The sequence below is a fragment of the Nelusetta ayraudi genome, unplaced genomic scaffold (assembly GCF_046127955.1).
Source record: "Nelusetta ayraudi isolate G7.1 ecotype Tasmania unplaced genomic scaffold, CSIRO-AGI_Nayr_v1 ptg000042l, whole genome shotgun sequence".
Classification (NCBI taxonomy): Eukaryota; Metazoa; Chordata; class Actinopteri; order Tetraodontiformes; family Monacanthidae; genus Nelusetta; species Nelusetta ayraudi.
This window is the reverse complement of record NW_027466092.1, coordinates 15,047,311-15,069,378: the sequence shown is the minus strand read 5'-3', so window position 1 is coordinate 15,069,378 and position 22,068 is coordinate 15,047,311. Positions and strand designations below refer to the sequence as shown.

Below are 22,068 nucleotides of genomic sequence, written 5' to 3'. Positions count from 1 at the left end.
TTGACAGGTAATGTAGTCAATGGCACCATTGGCAAGCAGATGGTGGACATGCTGGTCGAGTCATCTAACAATGTGGAGATGATCCTCAAGTTTTTTGACATGTTCCTCAAGTTGAAGGACCTGACCTCCTCGGACACCTTCAAGGAGCACGACCCCGATGGGAAAGGTGAGGACACAGCTTTGCTCCTTTTAGAAATCCGCAAATTCACCTTCATCATCACCGTCTTAGATTTTAAAGTCTTGGATTAGTAATGTGCAATAATTGTGCTCACAGGTGTCATCTCCAAAAGAGACTTCCAAAAAGCAATGGAGAGCCACAAACACTACACCCAGTCTGAGACCGAGTTCCTGCTCTCCTGCGCTGAGACGGACGAGAACGAGCTGTTAGACTATGAGGAGTTTGTTGAACGCTTCCATGAGCCGGCCAAGGTGACCTTTCACAATGATTTTTTATTTTATTTTATTTTTTGCTCAAAATTATTACATTTCATTTTTTTGGAACAAATTGACCTTTGTACACCAATGTTGTGTGGATGAGGCCTGACTGAAACTAAGCATTAGCAGTAGCATTAGCGTTAGCAAAACTAACAATCACAGTGCAAGATTTAGATTGTGTGTGAAAACTTTGTCTACAACCACTGATTGAAATCCCCGAGCAGGGTTGTACAAATCCGTTACATCTGTTCATCAAAACAAGAATAGATTCTCTATGGAACTCATTTTTTATTCCCAAAAGTGAAAAATCATCGTGCTGCTTTTCATTTTCATTTTTATAGGACATTGGCTTTAATGTAGCGGTTTTGCTGACCAACCTGTCAGAGCACATGCCCCACGACACCCGGCTGCAGACCTTCCTGGAGCTCGCCGAGAGCGTCCTCAACTACTTCCAACCCTACCTGGGCCGCATTGAGATCATGGGCAGCGCCAAGCGCATCGAGAGGGTTTACTTTGAGATCAGCGAGTCCAGTCGAACTCAGTGGGAGAAGCCTCAGGTAGAAAGAAGAATTACACAAAACCAAGTCTTTTCTTTCCGAAACGCGGTGTGCATGTGACTGAGTCGCACCGTGGACTCAACTTCTGCCCGCCAGGTGAAAGAATCCAAGCGGCAGTTTATCTTCGATGTGGTGAACGAGGGGGGAGAGAAGGAGAAGATGGAGCTGTTTGTCAACTTCTGTGAGGACACCATCTTCGAGATGCAGCTGGCGGCGCAGATGTCGGACACTGGCGAGCGCCTGGCGGTCAAAGACGAGAGCGAGCGCGAGAAGCCGGAGGAGGAGAACCCCGAGATGGGTTTCTTCTCCGTCACCACCGTCCGCATGGCCCTGCTAGCCCTGCAGTACAACGTCATGCTGCTCATCAAGGTGAGAGCTTGCGCTCATGCTGCTTGTGGAGCAGCGTTTCTTGGCTGGTGGGTCGTGGAACTGTTTGGAGTGGCTTGCAACTTCGTGAGCAGTTTTTTTTAAAGGGATATAAAAATACATATATTTATAGAGAATTTTTCCAGCATTTATTTTGCTGGACACACAATTCAATTAATACATTTCAATAACAACTAGAAGAAGGAAAGTAAATGTGGGTCCTGAAACTCCACCAGTTAAGAACCACTGGCTATAGAGAACCGTTCTTGTTAGCTGTGGCCTCCATGATCTTTGTTGCTCTTTTAGAGGAAGTCAAAAGATTTGACTCACTGACTCTGACAGTTTTTGCATGACCTGCAGTGATCTGTAAAGCAAATAATATTGATGTATGAATGCTGTGTTGACTCAAAAGGTGCAAATGCATTAGTAATAAATTATTCAAAACCTTTTAAAGCAACACTGGTGTACTGCGGCTGCGGTACAGTTTACCCAGAAAATTATGGTACACCAGAAAAGCCATACAATATAATTTCCACCAATGTTTTCAGTAAAGTAATTGGTGACGTTGAGCATTTAAATTTTTTACATTTTGATTATTATAGAATTTAAGAAAGTTGTTATCCTCAATGTTCAAGTGATTCCACAAGAGTCACGGCCGCAAGTTTACCAGTATTTTCTTTTTACTTTTTCTTCCCAGGTGCTGTCGATAAAGAGTTTAAAGAAGCAGATGAAGAGAGTGAAGAACATGACGGTGAAGGACATCGTCACCACTCTGGTGTCCTTCTATTGGTCCGTGTTTCTGGGCCTTCTCCACGTGGCCTTCAGCGTGAGCCGAGGATTTTGCAGAATCTTCTCCAGCACCTTCATGGGAGGAAATCTGGTGGAGGGGGCCAAGACCATCAAGGTTTGGATTCACGGCACAGAGTCACTTCATACAGACAGTCTTGTGCAATTAGTTTATTAATTTTTGCCTACTGCAGGTCTCTGAGCTCCTGGCCAACATGCCCGATCCCACCCAGGACGAGGTGAGGGGCGAGGGGGAGGACAGGGACAAGAGACCCTGCCCAATGGAAGAGCTGGCCGACCTCTCGGTCAACACCAGTGAGTCCGAGCTGCTGTCGGACATTTTTGGCCTCGATCTGAGACGAGAGGGAGGCCAGTACAAGATCACGCCGCACAACCCCAACGCCAGCCTGACCGAACTGCTCAACTCCCCGCTCCCCTCGCCTGCCCCGCCCTCACCTCCAGCACCAGCGCCAAAGCTCCGCCAGAGAAATCAAGTAGGTTCTGATTCACACATCTTCTATCGTTATTTTATTTTATTTATCAACTCTTTATTGATTCTTAACACTGTCATTTCTGCTGTTTCGAATCTGACTAAGTTGACTACGTTGCTGTGACGACAAAAAAATTGACTTTCTCAACCCGAAGTTTGCCCTGTAAATATTTCTGCATTTAATTCCCCAAAATGTTGAACATTTGTTGGAAACTACAGTAATATGTTTTTTTTTTTTTATTTGTTAGGGCACCTTTCACCACACTCATGGTTGTTTAAATGAGCCCTGTGTTTGGTATCCATGGTGGCGTTGTACCTCATCAAAATTGTTTGTTGTGTTTTTTTTTTTCAACATTAACATTTGTAGAATTGACTTGTGAAGAGTTCTATCAGGGATTCCAGGTTTAAATGACATAATATTTTTCTAGCTTTCTCAACAGGCTTTGTTACAAATACATTTGACTTGTTTCTGTTTGTTTGAATCAGTCGAAGAGCTTTTCCTCAGAAGAGAAGAGCATCACGGAGGACATCGAGACTGGACCGGAAACATCAAAGTAAAAGCACATTAATTGTCATTATATAAGATGTTAGCTTAGCATTACAAAATGTTACAGAAGGTCCTATTTGATTTTGGTCCTTGGTCTCATAAAGTTTACTAATTCTAAAATGTTAAGTCAACCAACATTTGAAATCAATCAGTATATTGAATGGTATATTTTTGCTTATAATTCAGCTTTAGTGGACAGCTACTGTAGATCATGATTTTAGGACAAAGCCATGGGTGAATTTGTGAAGCCACAGTAGTAGAGCAGGCTGGAATTGGAATGAAGTGTATGACTTGTTTTCCTTTACAAGGGCTGCACACATGGAGAAACAGGAGACGCATCAGGCAAAAGAGAAGCTGAAGCCCAAAGTGAAGAGGCATCTCACCTCCAAGTCTGATGAACCTGACCTGCAGGAGTCGGCCTTCTTAAAGAAGATCATCGCCTACCAAAGGAAACTACTGGTACAGCACAAAGAGATCTTGTCCCTTTCTTATATGATTTGACTTGTATGAGTTTTAGCAGCTGCCTTGTACAGGAAGGTGGCGGTTACGTAATAAAGGAAGAAAAAGTCTAAAACCGCTGCGGAATTATCGTCAATGAAAAACACACTTGTCATATGTTAATATGAGCTCAGCTCAGCTTCGACAGAGTTTGCATGGCTGACCACTGAAAGTCGGTCCAGGAAATGATGATGCCTTCTCTCTCTCTCTTCTCCTGCAGAACTACTTTGCCAGGAACTTTTACAACATGCGAATGCTGGCACTTTTTGTCGCCTTTGCTATCAACTTTATCCTCCTGTTCTATAAGGTACTTGAAGATGCTTTTATCCTTCACTTTTCATAAGAGCTGCAAATGGTAAAGCTTCACAATAGGACACAGTTGTTCCACTTTCTTGTAACATACATTACAAGTTAGTAAATGGTAAAAACAATATTTGCCTTTACTTTTTGATTCATGTATTGAGTTTGTTTGGGCAGAAGGTAATTAATATGTACAAGATACAAGGTAGCTTTATTGTCAATCCTACAATATATGTGACATATACAGAACATTGAAATTTTGTTACTCAGCGGCTATTCCTCTAAGGCTAACATGTAGCTAACATAGCCTCTAAGGATAACATGCAGTGTACAAATGAGTAAAAAAAGTGGAGAAAAAGTATAAATCTACATCAAAGTAGCGCAAATAAGAAATTATAGAATGCAAAAAATATACAAGAGAAACTTTGTTACTATGAAGTTTGCTTTTGATAGCCAAGTTTGGATTCAATATTATAGTGTTGATGTCAATCCTCCTTTCTTAAGTATTTTAGTTCAGCGTCACCTTTCATTGGCATTCCTTAATTGAAGAGCAAAAAAAAACATTGACTTTGAACTGCTTGACCAAACCTTTTTTTTCTTCCTAATTTTGAATGTAACTTAATCAAGGACTTAATCAAGGACATATCGTCCACTGCAGGTCTCAACTTCCTCATCCGTGATTGAGGAGCGAGAGGCGACGCTCTCCAGTGGCTCAGCGGAAGGCACCGTGCAGTGGGACCCGACCGGAGAAGCCGTGGAGACCAAGGAGAAGGGCTCCGATGAGGCCATGCAGCCGCTGAAGCCAGTCACTGTCCGCTTTGTCCTGGAGGAGAGCAGCGGCTACATGGAGCCCATGTTGCGCATCCTGGCCATCATGCACACCGTCATCTCCTTCTTCTGCATCATCGGGTACTACTGTCTCAAGGTGTGACTCGAACTATCATTCTCTCGCTTTGAGCATGGAGCTGTGCAGCAACTCAATATTGCATATATGTTTTTTTGTCTTTTTTGGGTGTGTGTGTATGGGTAATGGGGGTGTTTTAGGTGCCACTTGTGATCTTCAAACGTGAGAAGGAGGTGGCCAGGAGGCTGGAGTTTGATGGCCTTTACATCACAGAGCAGCCGTCCGAGGACGACATCAAAGGGCAGTGGGACAGATTGGTCATCAACACGCAGTGAGTACACTCTGAGTGTATACTGTGCATACCTCCTCCTCATGTCTCAGCAATAACAGTTGCACAAGCAGCGGTAATAGTGGTTGCAGTAGTAGAAAGCAGGAAATGCTTCTAGAGTGATTTAATAACTATGTATTAATAAAAATGACTAAAATATAAAAATGCAGGGCACTTAACTGTTAACTGTTGTTTTTCCTGCACATTTATGAATAAAGAGTGTAATAACAAGCGCAATGCAATATAGAGACGTAACTAGCACCAAAAAGATGCAAAACAGGAAGATGGGAATCATCATTGCCAGTGCAATAGCGCCCCCAGCTTGTGCTGGTCAGCATTGAATGAACACGTATAACAGTCCTGTTAGGCTAAAAGGAAAAGCAGCATTTCCATAGTAAAACATTCAAAATGTTTTAAATCTATTGTTGCTGTGTCTAGTTTTACTTTAAAAAATAAATAAATAAATAAAAAAACATCCAGATGTGACAGTATGTGTGACTCTGTGTTTCAGATCCTTCCCCTTCAACTACTGGGATAAGTTTGTGAAGAGAAAGGTGGGTGTTTTTCCCTGGACCTAATGTAGTAAGAGAAAATAACAATTGCTCATCTAAAAGAGGGCGAGTTGACAAGAAAATTGACACTGTTTTGACAACAAACGGATCTCAATATTATACTTAGTTTTATGCCCGGTGGAATTTCCAAGTTGCTGATCTTTCAAAGAAAAGCTCAGTTGTATGTGAAAGGGATGAGATACATCCTCTGCCACTGACCACTTCCTACAGAATGTAGGAATATACATAGAATATATGATATTGTTAGAAACTGTGTTAAAGTAACTTTCATAGTAGACACAGGCAACATTGCAATTCTCCATTTCCAAGTCTCTAAGTTCTCATTGTGCAGTCCTTGTTAAAGTTGCTGCTATGTGACGCCACTAGCAAGTGAACGGTACATTCTGGCAGCCTGAATGTCTTTCAAACCCAACCAGAACATAATGCCACCTGATTGGAAATGATATGGAGATCATTGACTGAATTACTCTTTTGTGCTCTTCCAGGTCATGGATAAATATGGAGAATTCTATGGCCACGACCGTATCAGTGAGCTGCTTGGAATGGACAAAGCTGCTCTGGACTTCAGTGATGCCCACAAAAAAAGAAAACCCAGGAGAGACAGTTCATTGGCTGCTGTGTGAGTGTTACGTCAAACTAACTAACTCTGGTGAAGAGCCGGTGAAGCACAACCTATGTTGTGTTAGTGGCCAAATTCAAAGTGTGATTATGTTAAAGTTAGCATCTCCAGTCAGAAAATGCATAGTATTTACGATTAACAGAATTACAAGTCAGGATTCAAATGAACACAACGTTTTCTTACCAGGCTGAACTCCATCGATGTCAAGTACCAGATCTGGAAGCTGGGCGTGGTTTTCACTGACAATGTAAGTGGACTGCAGCAATGACTTGCACCTTAGTGTGGACTCACTGCAGACTGAATATGTCAAGTTAGGAGTCAAACATTATTTAAAGGTGATATACAAAATCATTTGTATCAAGCCAGTACTTCAAAAAAAATCCACAGAACTTTAAGAAAGAAAGTTGAAAACACTGAAGGGAATAAATCTGACGAGTGGGTTTGTTTGCAGCCAGTGCTGCCCCACAATAATGAACCCAAAGTGAAAAATGCTGCATTTCAGGAAATTTGGCTTGCAGGGCCTGTGAATATGGCCCCCCCATTGAAAATTCCCTTATAAACAATACACTATCCTCCCCTCTCTCCAGTCCTTCCTGTACCTGGCCTGGTATATGACCATGTCCATCCTGGGACACTACAACAACTTCTTCTTCGCCGCCCACCTGCTGGACATCGCAATGGGCTTCAAGACGCTCCGCACAATTCTGTCCTCAGTCACACACAACGGCAAACAGGTAAACGGCTCAGTGCAGCTCACAGCTTCGTCGGCGTCGATACGAAATCATCTGTCGTCGATGCCACTGCTTCCTCGCGTCCCTCTTTGTCTTTCAGCTGGTGCTGACGGTCGGCCTGCTGGCGGTGGTGGTGTACCTCTACACGGTGGTAGCCTTCAACTTTTTCAGGAAGTTTTACAACAAGGGTGAAGATGGAGAGCTGCCAGACATGAAATGTGATGACATGTTGACAGTGAGTACCAGCAGCACAGTGCTCCTTGTTAATATGGGGGACACATGTGGCTTGAGTTACAGTGACTTTATACATTCATAATGTTTTGGAGACTATTTTATGTGCGCTTAAATATCAAATGGAACGGAAGTTTAAGTTGCTGGACAGGTCAGTGGACATGGGTGATTTGCAGCGGTGACAAAAGTATTCACATTCCGTACTTCAGTAAAAGGTGCGAGTACTTGTGTAAAAGCAAATACTCCTTTACTCACGTAATAGTAAGAAAGTGCAGGTTCTGAAATGTATTTAAGAAAAAAGAGAAAAATTGTTAATTTTTGCTATGATGAAATAATACATTTACAGATCATTTTGTTAAATTGTGTAAAAAAAACAGCTCTGAAAATACTTACTGCTTTTTTTTTTCAACTGCAGCACAACCAAACTGTAATCAGTAATAGTTATGACCAATGAGCCATTATTAGATGTATACACTTCTAATAAAAAATATTATTTTTTATTTTTCTCTGTAAGTGAACTGTGACCTCGAAGCAGAGGTGCTCTAAAATAATCTCCCTCTAGCATGCGATTCACTTTTATATTGAAATACACAACAACAGTGTTCAAATAGCTTCGAACAAACAACTACTATAATGTAATAAAATAAGTGAATTACTTTTAACAGAATGTGCATCTTTCAAACCATTTTAAAGGCAAAAGTAACCAGCATGATTTCCTGATGTCAGGAGTAGAGAGTACAGATATTTGCGTACAAATGTAAAATTAAAAAGTTGTAAGAAAAAGAAGTACAAATACCTTTAAAAAAAAAAAAATCCACTTAAGTACAGTAATGAAGTATTTGTACCTCTCTACTTCCCACCTCTGGTGATTTGTGAGGACGGTGGCTCGCTGCCTGCTCTCAGATATCGACTCTCACATTTCTCTGACTTGGTGCTGCTGTTGTGACTGATCTTATTGGCAATGCCCGGGCCGCTGGAGTCGGAGGCATCATCCCATGTTGCCTGTCAGGAAAGAGGAAACAGCACCATTTATGGACAGAGCGTCATGGGTCAGATCTTTGAGTTTCCCAGTGTTCACCCTCAGGCTCCTTGTAAGCTGCTGCTGAGCCGTTGGAAGATGATTCTTTTCTCTTAGTTTCCCCATCACTCATCTGTTTGCTTTTTAGGCATTGCAGCAGCCTGCCTAACATTCATTGAGATTTGCTGTATGTGATCGTGGCGGGAGTTCATGTTCAGTTTTGCCACTGGCCAACAGTTTCTCACATTACGAGTGCATCCGTCGATCTTGGATAATTACAAAAAATACTACATGTCATAGGATATATTGGTTTTCTCTATCAGTGACTAACATATTTTTGCTGCTAAGCAGAACAAAGTATATAATGGGCTTATTCATAATATTTATAATTTATTTATGCACTTTTAAGTCCTTTTGTCTCCATTCACATAGGAGGAGCTGCGTCAGATTTTCTTTTCCACACTGCTTTTGTGACCCCGATCTGATTAATGGTTGTGTGAACAGCACAAATCATAAGAATATAATTGTGTTATGAATTCAGATTTAGGTCAGTGTGTAATCTCTGTCTAAACAGACACACAACCTGTGAAGGGCAGACAGAGGCACAAGCAAAAAAACCCAACTTAGTTAAGAGTAGTTTTTGTCAGTGTGAAACGTTTTGATCAAATCTGTTTCACTGAATGTCTTGATGCCACCACATCCTGGCACTGACACTCCTCTGCACTCACACAGACGTCTTTGCAGTATATAAATATCTTCTTCTTCTTCTTCTTCTTCTTCTTCTTCTTCTTCTTCTTCTTCTTCTTCTTCTTCTTCTTCTTCCTCTTCTTCTTCTCCAAGGTTCGATTGATTTCACTGCACAATAACCTGAATTGCCTTTGTCTGTCACTACTGTTTGCACAAGTCACATCAGGGCTGTGACCAGTTCACACTAAAGCAAAAAAAACAAAACAAAAAAAAAAGGCAAAATTGAAAAAAACAAACAAACAAACCAAAAACTAAGTGCAAACACTTTCAGTAACAAACCTAAACTATTGATAAACAAACAACCGGATGGGAACATTGTGTCATACAGAAGCTTCACCTGGAGATCGATCAGTCTCACATAATGAGCAGGTTTGATGCACCAGTGAGGCAGTTTGGCATGTCGGTGGTATTCAGGTAGGAATCTCACAGTGTGGACCAGAACCAGGAGCTGATCCTGATGAAGGCTCTGGTTCTGCTGGCACAATGAATTTCAGCTGTGTGTGATGATGATGATGATGATCTCTGTTGCTCAGCCATCAGAAAGAAATACTATATAAGGGCTCCTGGCATGTGTTTCCTGGGGGGTGAGAGGGTGAGGGTGAGGGGGGCCCTCTGTCACCCGGAAATTTCAAGAAACACACACGCACACACACACACACACACACTTTTAATCCCCCCGCAGTCAGCCACCCATAGAATTCCATACAACTCTGTGTTTCCTATTAAGGAGGCGGGTGGCAACTCTGGCCGGCCCACAGCGAGGTGACAGGACGGGCGGCTTAGTGGGGTGGGGGGGGGGGGGGGGGGGGGGGGGTGCAGCCTCGGGGGGGCTCTCGCTCTTCTTCCCCACTCTTTATTTGAATTAATCCTTGCAATAACATTGACAGAGCGATGAGAAGATCCATTCAAGTCTTTCCCTTTCGCTCTTCCTCCGAGCCGCCGCTGTGCTTTCCTTTGGGCTCAGCGTCTCCTTTTGGTTTTCGCTGCTCTGTGTGTATGCGGTGGTGCAGTTTGTCTTTAGGTCACAAATGAACGGCGCCCCAGTTGTTCTTGTTTTGTTTGTCAAATGTTTTTGCTTGTTTTTGGACGAGCTGGAACAGTTTGTTAACCTTCATGAAGCACACAGGAAAGGCTGAGTCATACACAGTGTGTGAAAATACTCGTCAGTGTTACTCAATGCCAATCTAAATTTACATTGACATGCAGGAGGCCTATAATAACCTTACAATATGAAAAAATATGAGACCCCTTAATATTTTGCTTTGAGGCTTTCATGGGGTCTCTTTGGTTAATCAGGGACTCTGACATTGGTCATCCACTTGAAAACTATCACGGCTGAAACATCTGATCTCAAAGGCTTTCTAGATATCTCACAACAGCCAAATACAGAGAATAAAGTCAGAATTTGGGACATTCCCGAATTGTTCTAAATAAATAATTTCTAATCATCCAAGCCAATCACTTCTTCATGCATTTTCCCCTTCCCCCCTCCTGTGTTTCCCACCCTGTCTCCCAGTGCTACATGTTCCACATGTATGTTGGCGTGAGAGCAGGGGGGGGAATCGGGGACCAGATCGAGGACCCGGCTGGCGACGAGTACGAGATCTATCGCATCATCTTCGACATTACCTTCTTCTTTTTCGTGATTGTCATCCTTCTGGCCATCATCCAGGGTGAGACACTCAACAAACACACACAAGTACATCTTGACAAAACCCAGTTGGTTTCCCTTTATTGTCATATGTCACATACTGGTTCATGGGATAGCATTCATCAGTACTTGCTGATGCTGATCGATATCAAACTTTTGATTCAGGCTGATTTCACCAAGTGCAGATAGTAGCTAATCTCAAGCCCATGTTATGTAAAAGCACATTCAGTCTGGGTAATCTGAACTAAGCCTGTAGCAGCCTAGCACGACTGACTCCCAGTGTTTTAGTCCTAACCCCTCCCCTACCTGCTCACTCCCTTGTGATTGGTGCTGGCGACTCCCTGCTAGCAATAGCTAGTAGGGAAGATGGCCATTAGCTCTTTGCTAAAGGTCTGCAGTGGCATTACTGTGATAAACCGTGATAAACTGTGACAAAGAAAATCAACTATGGGGTTAACATGGTGTTGGTGTGCCAGAAGTCATGAACCAAGGCATTAACATGTGGACCCACTACTGCAGGGTTAATCATCGACGCTTTTGGAGAGCTGAGGGACCAGCAAGAGCAAGTCAAAGAAGACATGGAGGTAAAGAGAAAGCTGCACACACTCACACACACCGTCCTGTTTAATAAGGCATGTGACACCTATTATGAAATACAATCCATTAAAAATAACAGCACCAAATTTCGAGGCTGCGACTGATACTTGTTCAGTAGTTTGCAGATTTCAAAACAGTTGATGTATTATTGAATAGAATTTTAAATATTGTTTTCACTCTTGACTGTTTCTCTTGCAGACAAAATGTTTCATCTGTGGGATTGGCAACGACTACTTTGACACAGTGCCGCATGGCTTTGAAACGCACACGTTACAGGAGCACAACCTCGCCAACTACCTGTGAGTACACCGACGGCCTTGTCTACGTTTGCGTTTGCGTCTGCGTCTGCGTCAACCTGTGTCAAGCTGTGGACTGGGGAGACAAGCACCTCAGCTCAGTCAAGATGTGTGTCACAGTGGTCGGAAAGAACTTGTGTTAAGCATCCAAACTAAGTCCTAAGCACTGAGCGCTGATGATGATGATGATGATGATGATGATGATGATGATGATGATGATTTTTTTAAATGGAAGTTGACTGTATCCCTAAATCTGGACTCTTTCTGCTAGCAATTACTGATTTTTTTCTTAGGTTGTTTGTTTTGTGGTTGTGTTAATTTTGCTTTAACTTGGGATGTGACACTTATGTACTTGTGTTTTCCAGATTTTTTGTGATGTATCTCATCAATAAGGACGAAACAGAGCACACAGGCCAGGTAAAACACTATGCACGTGCTGTAATTGACTCTATCGGCGGCTCTTTGCTGTGTTCATAAAGATGTGACATGTATGTAGCAATCCCAAAATTTATCACACTTGTTTATATTGTAAAGACCCCATAGAAAAGGGTGAGAAACAGGACATACTTGGTAGATGATTGGGCAAATCTGATCTAATTTAGCCAACTGGAGGCTAAAGTATTAGCTGCACATGACTGGCTACTGGCTAGCTGCTGGGCACAGTAGTGGTAGCACAATTCTACACAATACATTTTCAGATGTTACAGTCAGTGTGGCTCAATGTAGCACCTTCATGGTCCAGAGTTCAATCCTCATTGCTTCTCGTCTGTCCGTCTTGTAGGAATCGTATGTATGGAAGATGTACCAGGAGCGCTGCTGGGAATTCTTCCCTGCTGGCGACTGTTTCCGGAAACAGTACGAGGATCAGCTCAACTGATCAGATTTTTTGGAGCATCAGACTCTCTTTCTTCCTTCAACCTTGAGTTCTTTACCCATCGTCCCTGCTCTTCTCCTCACTATGTCTTGCTGTCACACCAGTGGAACCTGCCCTGACCAGTAGCAGGTTCTACACTCAGCTGGTCCCATCAGTCCAGGAGGAACTCCACACCCAGCTTCCTCTGCCGACGTCCCTCTTTCTCCAAGCTGTTCCCAGTCCAGACAGTCCAACGGCCACTTTACCAGAACTTCCAGTGCACTTTTTTGGAATGCTTTGTATATAGAGAGGTTCAAATTTTATGTGACTTGGTGGCACATTGAGGTTTTTGGCTCCCGAGATGACTTCTTCACTTCGTCTTATTTTGCATTCACTGTTCCAAGCAACAACAAAAAATATATATACAATGGAATAAACGGAGCAAGTCAAAAAGAAAAAAGCCAAAGACAGCCACAGAAAAAAAATCCTGAAGGACTTTCAAGATGATGTTTGGCTGACGAGGAGCAGACTTGACTATGATTTTATTTATGATTTTTACCACACATGCATGATGGAAGGGTCCAACCCCAGAGAACTCCACCACAACCTGACTGCAACCCAGCATAGGAACTCTGCACTAAGTGTGTAAAGGAAACTCCCAGATGTTTGTTTTTTTTCTAAGACTGTGAAAGTGATGGTGTAATGATTCAATGATGTAACATTTTAGGGCTCCTACGTTTTTTGGTATGTGTCAAAAAGAAAAAAGAAAAAGACGATTTGAACAATTTTAACATAATAAGCCAACATGATAACAAGCTGTCCACAATCACAGAGTTGAATAAGCACCTCTTTACCTTTTACTGTCAACACAGTGCGAGCACCGTGACTCCTACTGACCTGGTTGTTCTGCTGGAGAAATCAGATGTAGTTTACAGATGCTGAGGTTGTGTCATCACCCTGTACATGAAGGGCTTCATACCTGTGTTGCCAGCTGTGTGATCAAAAATACTCTTTTTGTTGTAGGGTTTTTTTTTTGTGTGTTTTTTTAAGAACAAAAGGGATCTGTAAACCATCAGAGTCAAAAAGTCACTATCCTTCGACATCCTACCAAGAGTATTTCCCTTGCAAAATGGTGGAAATCCATTATTGGCACCTGCGAGAACTCCTAGTTTTTTTGTTTTGTTTTTTAATTGGGTCTTTGGCACCAGTACAGTACACATCAGAGTCTTCGGTGGACAATTAGTTGACCCCCTGCAGTGCTTATTCAGCACTGCCATACTTCCTGTTGACCATCCTGGTAACAGCCCTGCAGCCCAGACCAGCCTTGCAGGCGCAGCCCCACTGCTGTGGTTCCACATCATACGTGTTAATTTTTTTTCCTTCATATATTTAGTTCAACATGTTTGGTCCCTGGTTTTGTCAGAAACCAACATCAGTTTCCAGTTTGTCATCAAATGGGCTTTTTTGTTTTTTTTTATTTCAAACTATCTTTCTTCATTATGTCTGGTTGTGCACATGTATAGTTGGCTAAAGTACACTTTGACACAATAGCATAGCAGAAAAGGGGGGGGGGGATTAATTTTATTAATCTGATTAATCTGTGTGAAGCCAGCTGCAGGCAAAGACAGCAAGCGCAGGATTCCACAGCAAAGCTGCGGTGAAGCTGAAGGGCCAAACAGTGCTGAGTGAGTGGATGGTACTCATGGAAGGGTGACAGGGAGACACAGTGCCTTATTAGGATGGAGGTGAGCTATAAGAGACGGAGGATGGCTACAGGCTGAGGAGAACACCTGGAGCAGGGCGAGAGCTTGTTTAGGCAACACAAGATAACATCGTGCGGGAGCCCAAATCAAGGAGGCTTGTTTTACAGCTATGGGGGATGTTTTCAAATAGCTTCAGTCAGTTGGAGTGGATTATTGTTTTTCAGATCTTGCAAGGAGAGCATCGGTGTTGTTTAGCCATGGCCTCTGATTTGAAACTGAGCCTCATGTGAATCTGGGACCATTTGTTAGAAAATAATGCTGATGTTGAATGAGATTGAATTGGTTGCTGCCCTATGGATCAATGTAGGCTTTTAAATTGCTAACTTGGGACTCATTAAATATGATATATACAGTGAAGCAACAGAATGCAGAGTCATTCCCACTTTTGCAGTTGGAGTACCTTGTACGTTGTCGACAGTGGACTCTGATAAGCTCCAGCTCCATTGGCTCTCACTGCATTCATTCAACTAATATGGTGACGCAGGATCACGCCAACACAGGCTCACTCATCCTGCTGCCATTGACTCCAGGCAGACTGAAGGACAATGTTGCTGTCGAACATGTTTTTATACGTACATAATGGTCATCAGTCAGAGTTGAGTGCATTTACAGAAAACCTCTTCACACACGTTTACCCGTCATTTGCTGCTGTTCAGCGTGACAGGAGAAGCAGGACTTGGCTACAAAGCCTCAGCTGCTCTGTCAACAACAGAGTCTTGCATTAATTGAAACAAAGCAAACGTTTGTCCTCCTCATCAGCCCATTGAAACCCGATATCATAGACTGCATTCATGCCACAATATGCAAGAAAGTTTATTTTTTTGTGTGCATTTCTCAGTAGTGTGGAGTATCTTATATTGTCGAGTCAGATTTATACTATCCTGGCGAGCAGATGGCGTCTTCAGTTTACAAAAAACTGTTTCCATTTTCAGTGGGTGGCCTTATAAGCTTGTGGCTTCCCTTTTTTTTTTGTTGGTTTGTTTACTCTGTTTAGATGTGAGAAAATGACCATGAGTTCATTGAGTCTGTTTAAAAAAAACGGTCTGCAATAAATAATTTTGTATTTTACATTTTTGGTTAAAGTTCACAGGAGATGATTCTGGAGCTGTACAACGTGGATGTCACGGCTCTGTGACTGTCATTCGTGGTGCTCTTAAATTGTATCCTCAAATTGAAATCTGTTTGCCCTCCACAATGGGTTTCCACTTGTTCTTCCAAAATGAAATCTCAGCCATTTACGTTAAAAAAGAATAACTTAAAGTCAAGTGAAGCTGTTGTTTGCACACCGGACGGTCAACAGGTTCCTGAGCAACCTGACAAGCCGTAATTATGTTTTGAAATGTGTTGAGGACTTGCCAACCTTGTGCTGATGTGAAGATGATCACTGGATTTTTAATTCTTTAACGGTAAAATGTCTAAACTCTACAGCAAATGTCATAACCCAAACCTAGAAATGTCTTAATAAATTTAAATCTGTCTACGTAAAGATTTACATCAGACACAAGCAAAATATACATGCAGTCATTGAGACAACATCAAAGGAGGTGCCGAGGCAGACGTCCATCGCCGGTGAGATATCATTCGCACACGTGGTCGTACAAGTGGCTACTAGTAGCGCTAAATCCACCGTGGAGTTCCACAACGTACAGGATTTGTGGCTGAAGATGTAGAAACCGGGGGGAAGCAGTATTATCAAATGATAATCTATATAAAGCATATTTATTATTATTGTAGTATTTATTTATTTTTTATAGTGAGGCATCCTTCAGTAAAGGGAAGTATGACTGAAAGTTGGAAGCCAATGACATGGTGAAGATGTCACAAACACATTTACAACAAAAGATTGTTTACCAGAGGCGTTTTTTAGGCGACGGCCTTATGCAATAGAACAGTCACTCCTTTTGTACAGACATTTGCAAAGGAAAAAAAAACAAACATCAGATGATAAATTGCCATTGCATGACTATAACGGTGGTTGATACAAGTATAACAAAAACCACTGAACCATGAATTGTTAAATAGTAAGCTATGATGATTTTCTGTAATGTATTTAAGTATTGTTGGGTTGGCGTCATTGTTCTTCTTTCACAACTGTGTTCCTTTGGGGGAAAACTGGCTTCTGCTTGCTTCATTTTCATCTATTATGAGTGAAAAGCTTCCTTAAACATCATTTGATTTGAGCATCAGACCATCGCTTTTCCTGGAGCCCTTGAGAGGAGAATGTCGAAAGTCTTTTTTTCCCCACTTTTGCCACAGTGAACTATACTTATCTGTAAAGTTATCATTGAGTCCGAAAAATGCCAACAATATAGAAATATATACATATATATATACATGCAAGCTTGGACAAGCAGTTACTCTTCAATTTCGTTGTTCAAAATTTCATGGGAGGGGGTCGAGGAGAAAAGAAGCTGCAGTTTTTGTTCTTGTTACCACCACGGGCTGCTCAAAAGCCATGGCAACCAATTGCACCTTTGACGTCACATGACAATGCATGATATTTTTTCATTATGCTTTGGCTGAACAAGTTTAATAACACAATGAATGCTATGGTTGTGGAAAACTGTGTGGGTGTTGTGTATATTATAGTTGGATCATTACATCATTATGCCATGAAGACGGTCATGTTGGGGTTTTTTTGTTGTTTTTTTTATTGGTGACCACATTAGAACACACTGTCTAATGTGGAATGTGCGGAGTTTTACTTTTTAATTAACAGATTATTTACATTTTACATTTAAGGGCAATGTTTATTTTGCCATACATTGCATTGCATAGACTTTAAGGTGACTATTGCTACTTACAAGGTTATAAAGAGAGATTGAGACTATGAGTGATGAATGGATTTGCATGATTTAGAAGATTTTATTTTATTTATTGTGATGGGAAGAATATAATAAAATTCTGTTTTGTTTTTACTTTTCACAAAGAAGAAACTGTCCATGGACTAATTCACATGGTTTGATGAAATCATCTCCTGACAGTGTTGCAACAAATAAAAGCTTTATGAAGCTAGGATTAACTGCTGAAGTTGTGGTTTATTGACCAGTGCTTTTGATTTATGTATTCAGTCTGCTTACGGTTACGATTTTAATGACGTTTGCATTTTCACATTGAAGATAAATGCAAGTACCATAGCTGATTCAGGAATCTTTAAGTACCTAAAATGCAGAGGAAGTGATCAGTACCAGATTACCACAAAAGAACACCACTGTTATTTATTTTTAACTGATGGGCAACAAATTCCATCCATCGATCTATTTTCTATTAGCGCTTCTCCTGCACTCAGGGTCCCTGGTGTCTCAGAGTGAAGGTAGAATTACACCAAGGACTAGCAACAAATTAACCTTGGGCCCAGGTGATTGTGAGCCTTTGTGATTCAACCTCCTTGAGGCACTTAGGTGAATGATTTCACCCAAAGACAATGTGCAAAGCAAGAAAGAGGTTTTTACAGTTAGGAGAAACTTCCTGCCTTCATCTCTTTATCTAAACATTGTCAGAAGGCCCAAGTGTCTGTGCATCTTGCCGTCTGTGGGCATTTGTTGATAAAGTTCTTTGTAGTTGACAAAGACAAAACAAAAAACACTTCTTGGCCGGATCACAGGACGTTTTAAGAATCCTGAATTTTACATACAACACAGGAACATGTACTCCCAAAAATGTAAAACTCTGGTTTAGTTCAGATGGGTCCCCATCTTGCCCATTGTGTTCAGGAGCCACTACGTTAAGATCCTTCTTGTCACAGTGTCAAGGTAGTTTGGCTCATGGAAGCTATTCATGTTGGCAAACCGAGGCTTTCAAAAGAATATCTGCAGACACTGAAGTTAGATGTAGACAGGCACATTCAGCCCATTCTGAGCTGGGGGGTTATAGGAAGTCAGATTTTTTTCTGCGAGGGACAGAAATATGGAGAGAATTGGTCATTGAGCAGGGGGCGGGGGTTTGGCTGTCTGGAAGGTGTGTGAGAGGGAAATGGCCGTAGATTTAGGAGGAAAGCTTGTTGTGCACTAGAGATAGCTTGAACTCAGTTGTGGCCTGCAGTATTGTGGCCAATGAGCCAACACGTATTTCAGTTGCCAGTTTCCTTTGCGGTATCAATTGAGTTGAGGAAACATATCATAGGAAAAAGTTTCGAGAAGCAGACTTAGGGGCAGAAGCATAACAGCGAGAATGTAAGCGAAGGGTTTGTCCAGTTCAAGTTGTATTCAAAGGTTTCATACAAAGATCAGCTGTTTATTTGCAAGGACAGAGTTAGAGAAAGACACTGAACGAAATGTCAGACCAAGGTCTTGTCAGTGTAGGAGTGGCTAGAGTGATGAGGAGGAATAATAGGCCAAAATAAGGACATAGTCTTTAGTGCCTTTTCTATTGTTCTTCTTCTCCTCCTGTTATTCCCTCCATTTTCTTCTGTAGCAAGATCCACCAGTCTTCTTCAGTAGAAGACATTAGGTGGAGATGATTTGCCAACCCCTCCCCTGAGATAGAGATCCAGAAAGAGGAAGGTTATATTAGAGGTGTGAATGGCCGGGTTTATTTTTTTTTAACGTTTTTTTCTGTGGGGGACCTTGCAACTACCCCCGTAACCCTGAGCTAAGGAAGGAGCGGGTATTGAAAATGGATGGATGGATGGACGTTGCAGCCACTCAAGTAAGTTTGCTTGTTGTTTCTGCATATTAATCTTTTCATTTGCAATTTGGTGCGACTTAGGATAGGATAGAATAGGATAGGGTATAAAGAAGAGGGAATCTGTAGTTTATTTGAGTTATTTGTTATATTGTCAGAATGCTGAAGTGTTCGTACATCCTGGGCCGCTGGACTGTAATGTGCTAGACTGGGCAGTCAAAATAGTTCAGTTGGTTGAGTTTATGAGTGATAATCTGAAGGTCCTTTGTTCAATTCTGGGTCCTGGCACGAAGCTCTTTGTTTTGGGAGAGAGCCAACACACCTTCTTGCATTATTCTCAGACTGAAATGGCTGAATGAATGGAAAAGTAGTTTGCATGAACTTGTTTCGGAAGTGATTCAAACGCAAGGAAAACGATGAAACGGAAAACACAACTTATAAATGCTTGTGTCACCAAGCACCTAGCTAAATCCCTGCTTTTTAGACCTTGCAAATCCCTGGTAGATGGCAAGACATTAAGCAATAGTCAATATTTGATGGGAAACGTTTGTTCGTTGTTAAAGCTCCAGGTTATGTTCATGGACATGGGCAATGCTTTCATTGTAAGCAGCCGAAATAGCTCAGTTGGGAGAGCGTTAGACTGAAGATCTAAAGGTCCCTGGTTCAATCCCGGGTTTCGGCAAGTTGGTCCGTATTTTAGGTCAGAGCCAACATAGGAATGGCTGTTTTATCCCCTGGCTGAATGAGAAGAAAAGAACCGAATGAACTGACGTGTGTGTGTATATGTGTTTGGAGGGTGGTTCTGTGATTGAAACTGCTGAGAAAAATGTTGAAAAAGAATTTCCAGGCACGCAGGAAAGAAAACAAAATCCGAGTTCAATGTCCAATTTTGGTGCGTTCAACATTTTGTGATCCGGACATTGAAATTGTCTCAATGTTAGTGAAGCAAAAGACAGAGTGGAATTCTGGACCTACGTTGGGCAAGAAATACATCCCGAAAAGAACCTTGAAGAAAGGGATGAAACCTTTTACTGCAAGTAGTTGTCGCCATTCTTTTATTTCTGGAGCAGATTCCTTGTCCCATGGGCCTGGGTAGCTCAGACGGTAGAGCATCAGACTTTTAATCTGAGGGTCCAGTGTTCAAGTCCCTGTTCAGGCGATGCCACCTTCTCCTTGCACTGCACGCACACAGTTCTTTCAAAGAACGGTGCAGCGCTCAATGTTACCTTTCAGCTGTGTTGGGTTTTTTAGGTTTTGTTTTCACGAGAGATGCCATATGTGCCAAGCATGAAAGAGGATTTCACAAGTAAGAGATATTTTCCCACTTCATCTCATTCTAGACAAAGTCGACAGGCCCAACTGTCTGCACATCCCGCCCCCTCTGGGGCTTTGCTGTTAAAGCATCCATTAGTTTGACGGACTGTGCAATGGTGTAACGGGCAGCCGAAATAGCTCAGTTGGGAGAGCGTTAGACTGAAGATCTAAAGGTCCCTGTTTCAATCCCGGGTTTCGGCAAGTTGGTCAGTATTTTAGGTCAGAGCCAACATAGGAATGGCTGTTTTATCCCCTGGCTGAATGAGAAGAAAAGAACCGAATGAACTGACGTGTGTGTATATGTGTTTGGAGGGGGGTTCTGTGATTGAAACTGCTGAGAAAAACGTTGAAAAAGAATTTCCAGGCACGCAGGGAAGAAAACAAAATCCGAGTTCAATGTCCAATTTTGGTGCGTTCAACATTTTGTGATCCGGACATTGAAATTGTCTCAATGTTAGTGAAGCAAAAGACAGAGTGGAATTCTGGACCTACGTTGGGCAAGAAATACATCCCGAAAAGAACCTTGAAGAAAGGGATGAAACCTTTTACTGCAAGTAGTTGTCGCCATTCTCTTTTCTGGAGCAGATTCCTGGTCCCACGGGCCTGGGTAGCTCAGACGGTAGAGCATCAGACTTTTAATCTGAGGGTCCAGGGTTCAAGTCCCTGTTCAGGCGTTGTCAGCTTTTCCTCGTACTGCACGCACACAGTTCTTTCAAAGAACGGTGCAGCGATCAATGTTTCCTTTCAATTTGCCTCGCTGCTGGTTATGTTGGATTTTTTTCGGTTTTGTTTTCACGTGAGATGCCATGTGTGCCAAACATGTAAGGTTTTTTGAAGTAACAGACGTTTGCCGACTTCATCTCATTCTAGACAAAGTCAACGGGCCCAACTGTCCACACATCCCGCTCCCTCAGGGTCTTTATCGTTAAAGCTATGCTCAAAGAAGTTTGATGGACTGTGCAGTGATGCAGTAGGCAGCCGAAATAGCTCAGTTGGGAGAGCGTTAGACTGAAGATCTAAAGGTCCCTGGTTCGATCCCGGGTTTCGGCAAGTCCTTTTCTGTTTTAGGTCAGAGCCAACACAGGCCTGGCTGTGTTATACACATGGTGAATGAGAGGAAAGGAAACAATTGAATTGACGTGTGTGTGTGTTTGTGTGTTTCGGAGGGTGGTTCTGCAGATCCCATGTCCCATGAGCCTGTGTATATACGCTAGAGCATCAGACTTTTAATCTGAGGATCCAGGGTTCGCGTGCCTGTCCAGCCGATGCTCGTTTCACCTGGTAGTGTTTTCAGACAGTATGTGTGGCAGTGAAAGGAACTTGAAAAGGCCAGTGCTACCTCAGCATTTTCTGTAATTGACTAGAATTTGTTTTCATCAAAATACACAATATGTCAAGCAAGAAAGAGAGGTTTTCATCTGTCAGAAACACTTGCAGCCTTCATCGCACTCCCGACAATGTCAACAGGCCCAAATGTCTGCACATCCTGCTCCCTCCTGGTCTTTGTTGTTAAAGCTCCCAGAAGTTTGATGGACTGGGCAATGATGGATTAAGAGCTGAAATAGCTCAGGTTGGGAGAGTGCTAGACAGTAGACTTAAAAGTCCCTGGTTCAATCCTGGGTTTGGGCAAATATTATCTAACCAGCCATCTTTAATGGTGTATTTTTTTTTTTTTTTGCTCATTGATTATCTATAATGTATCATAAACAATGTGGATTTTTCTATGCTGAGATATTATTAGCCTCATGTGTAGTCATGCTTGTCTTGTCTGACATGTATCAACTCTGTGAGGTTCCAAAGCACTCTGAAAAAATGCTGGACAAGGTGGAGCTTCACTGACCAGTCACATACTGACTGCATAGTCTGAGCCAGAGCAGAAAAATACTTTCTTCATGAGAAGTG

The 22,068-nt window shown here is 42.1% G+C and overlaps 1 protein-coding gene and 5 non-coding genes across 7 annotated transcripts in view; all 6 read left to right on the top strand.

The window, feature by feature from the left end:
- ryr2a (ryanodine receptor 2a (cardiac)) overlaps positions 1-17,247 on the top strand; it is a 95,158-nt gene extending 77,911 nt beyond the window's left edge. For both annotated transcript variants that reach the window (XM_076034809.1, XM_076034808.1), the window contains 21 exons: positions 8-166; positions 275-429; positions 777-992; positions 1,089-1,361; positions 2,056-2,262; positions 2,339-2,638; positions 3,121-3,188; positions 3,490-3,640; positions 3,900-3,986; positions 4,638-4,904; positions 5,024-5,154; positions 5,663-5,705; positions 6,209-6,342; positions 6,529-6,589; positions 6,930-7,076; positions 7,174-7,308; positions 10,586-10,742; positions 11,240-11,304; positions 11,516-11,616; positions 11,979-12,030; positions 12,395-17,247. In XM_076034809.1, coding sequence (XP_075890924.1) covers positions 8-166; positions 275-429; positions 777-992; positions 1,089-1,361; positions 2,056-2,262; positions 2,339-2,638; positions 3,121-3,188; positions 3,490-3,640; positions 3,900-3,986; positions 4,638-4,904; positions 5,024-5,154; positions 5,663-5,705; positions 6,209-6,342; positions 6,529-6,589; positions 6,930-7,076; positions 7,174-7,308; positions 10,586-10,742; positions 11,240-11,304; positions 11,516-11,616; positions 11,979-12,030; positions 12,395-12,490 — 3,005 coding nt within the window. In that variant the 3' untranslated portion in view covers positions 12,491-17,247. The remainder of the gene's footprint in view (positions 1-7; positions 167-274; positions 430-776; positions 993-1,088; positions 1,362-2,055; positions 2,263-2,338; positions 2,639-3,120; positions 3,189-3,489; positions 3,641-3,899; positions 3,987-4,637; positions 4,905-5,023; positions 5,155-5,662; positions 5,706-6,208; positions 6,343-6,528; positions 6,590-6,929; positions 7,077-7,173; positions 7,309-10,585; positions 10,743-11,239; positions 11,305-11,515; positions 11,617-11,978; positions 12,031-12,394) is intronic.
- Positions 17,248-19,461: 2,214 nt separating this feature from the next.
- trnaf-gaa (transfer RNA phenylalanine (anticodon GAA)) lies at positions 19,462-19,534 on the top strand. Its single transcript has one exon. It is a non-coding gene; the product is annotated as a tRNA-Phe (tRNA).
- Positions 19,535-19,938: 404 nt separating this feature from the next.
- trnak-uuu (transfer RNA lysine (anticodon UUU)) lies at positions 19,939-20,011 on the top strand. The gene has a single exon. It is a non-coding gene; the product is annotated as a tRNA-Lys (tRNA).
- Positions 20,012-20,294: 283 nt separating this feature from the next.
- Positions 20,295-20,367, top strand: trnaf-gaa (transfer RNA phenylalanine (anticodon GAA)). The gene has a single exon. It is a non-coding gene; the product is annotated as a tRNA-Phe (tRNA).
- A 400-nt stretch (positions 20,368-20,767) lies between these two features.
- trnak-uuu (transfer RNA lysine (anticodon UUU)) lies at positions 20,768-20,840 on the top strand. Its single transcript has one exon. It is a non-coding gene; the product is annotated as a tRNA-Lys (tRNA).
- A 303-nt stretch (positions 20,841-21,143) lies between these two features.
- Positions 21,144-21,216, top strand: trnaf-gaa (transfer RNA phenylalanine (anticodon GAA)). The gene has a single exon. It is a non-coding gene; the product is annotated as a tRNA-Phe (tRNA).
- The last annotated feature ends 852 nt before the right edge of the window (positions 21,217-22,068 follow it).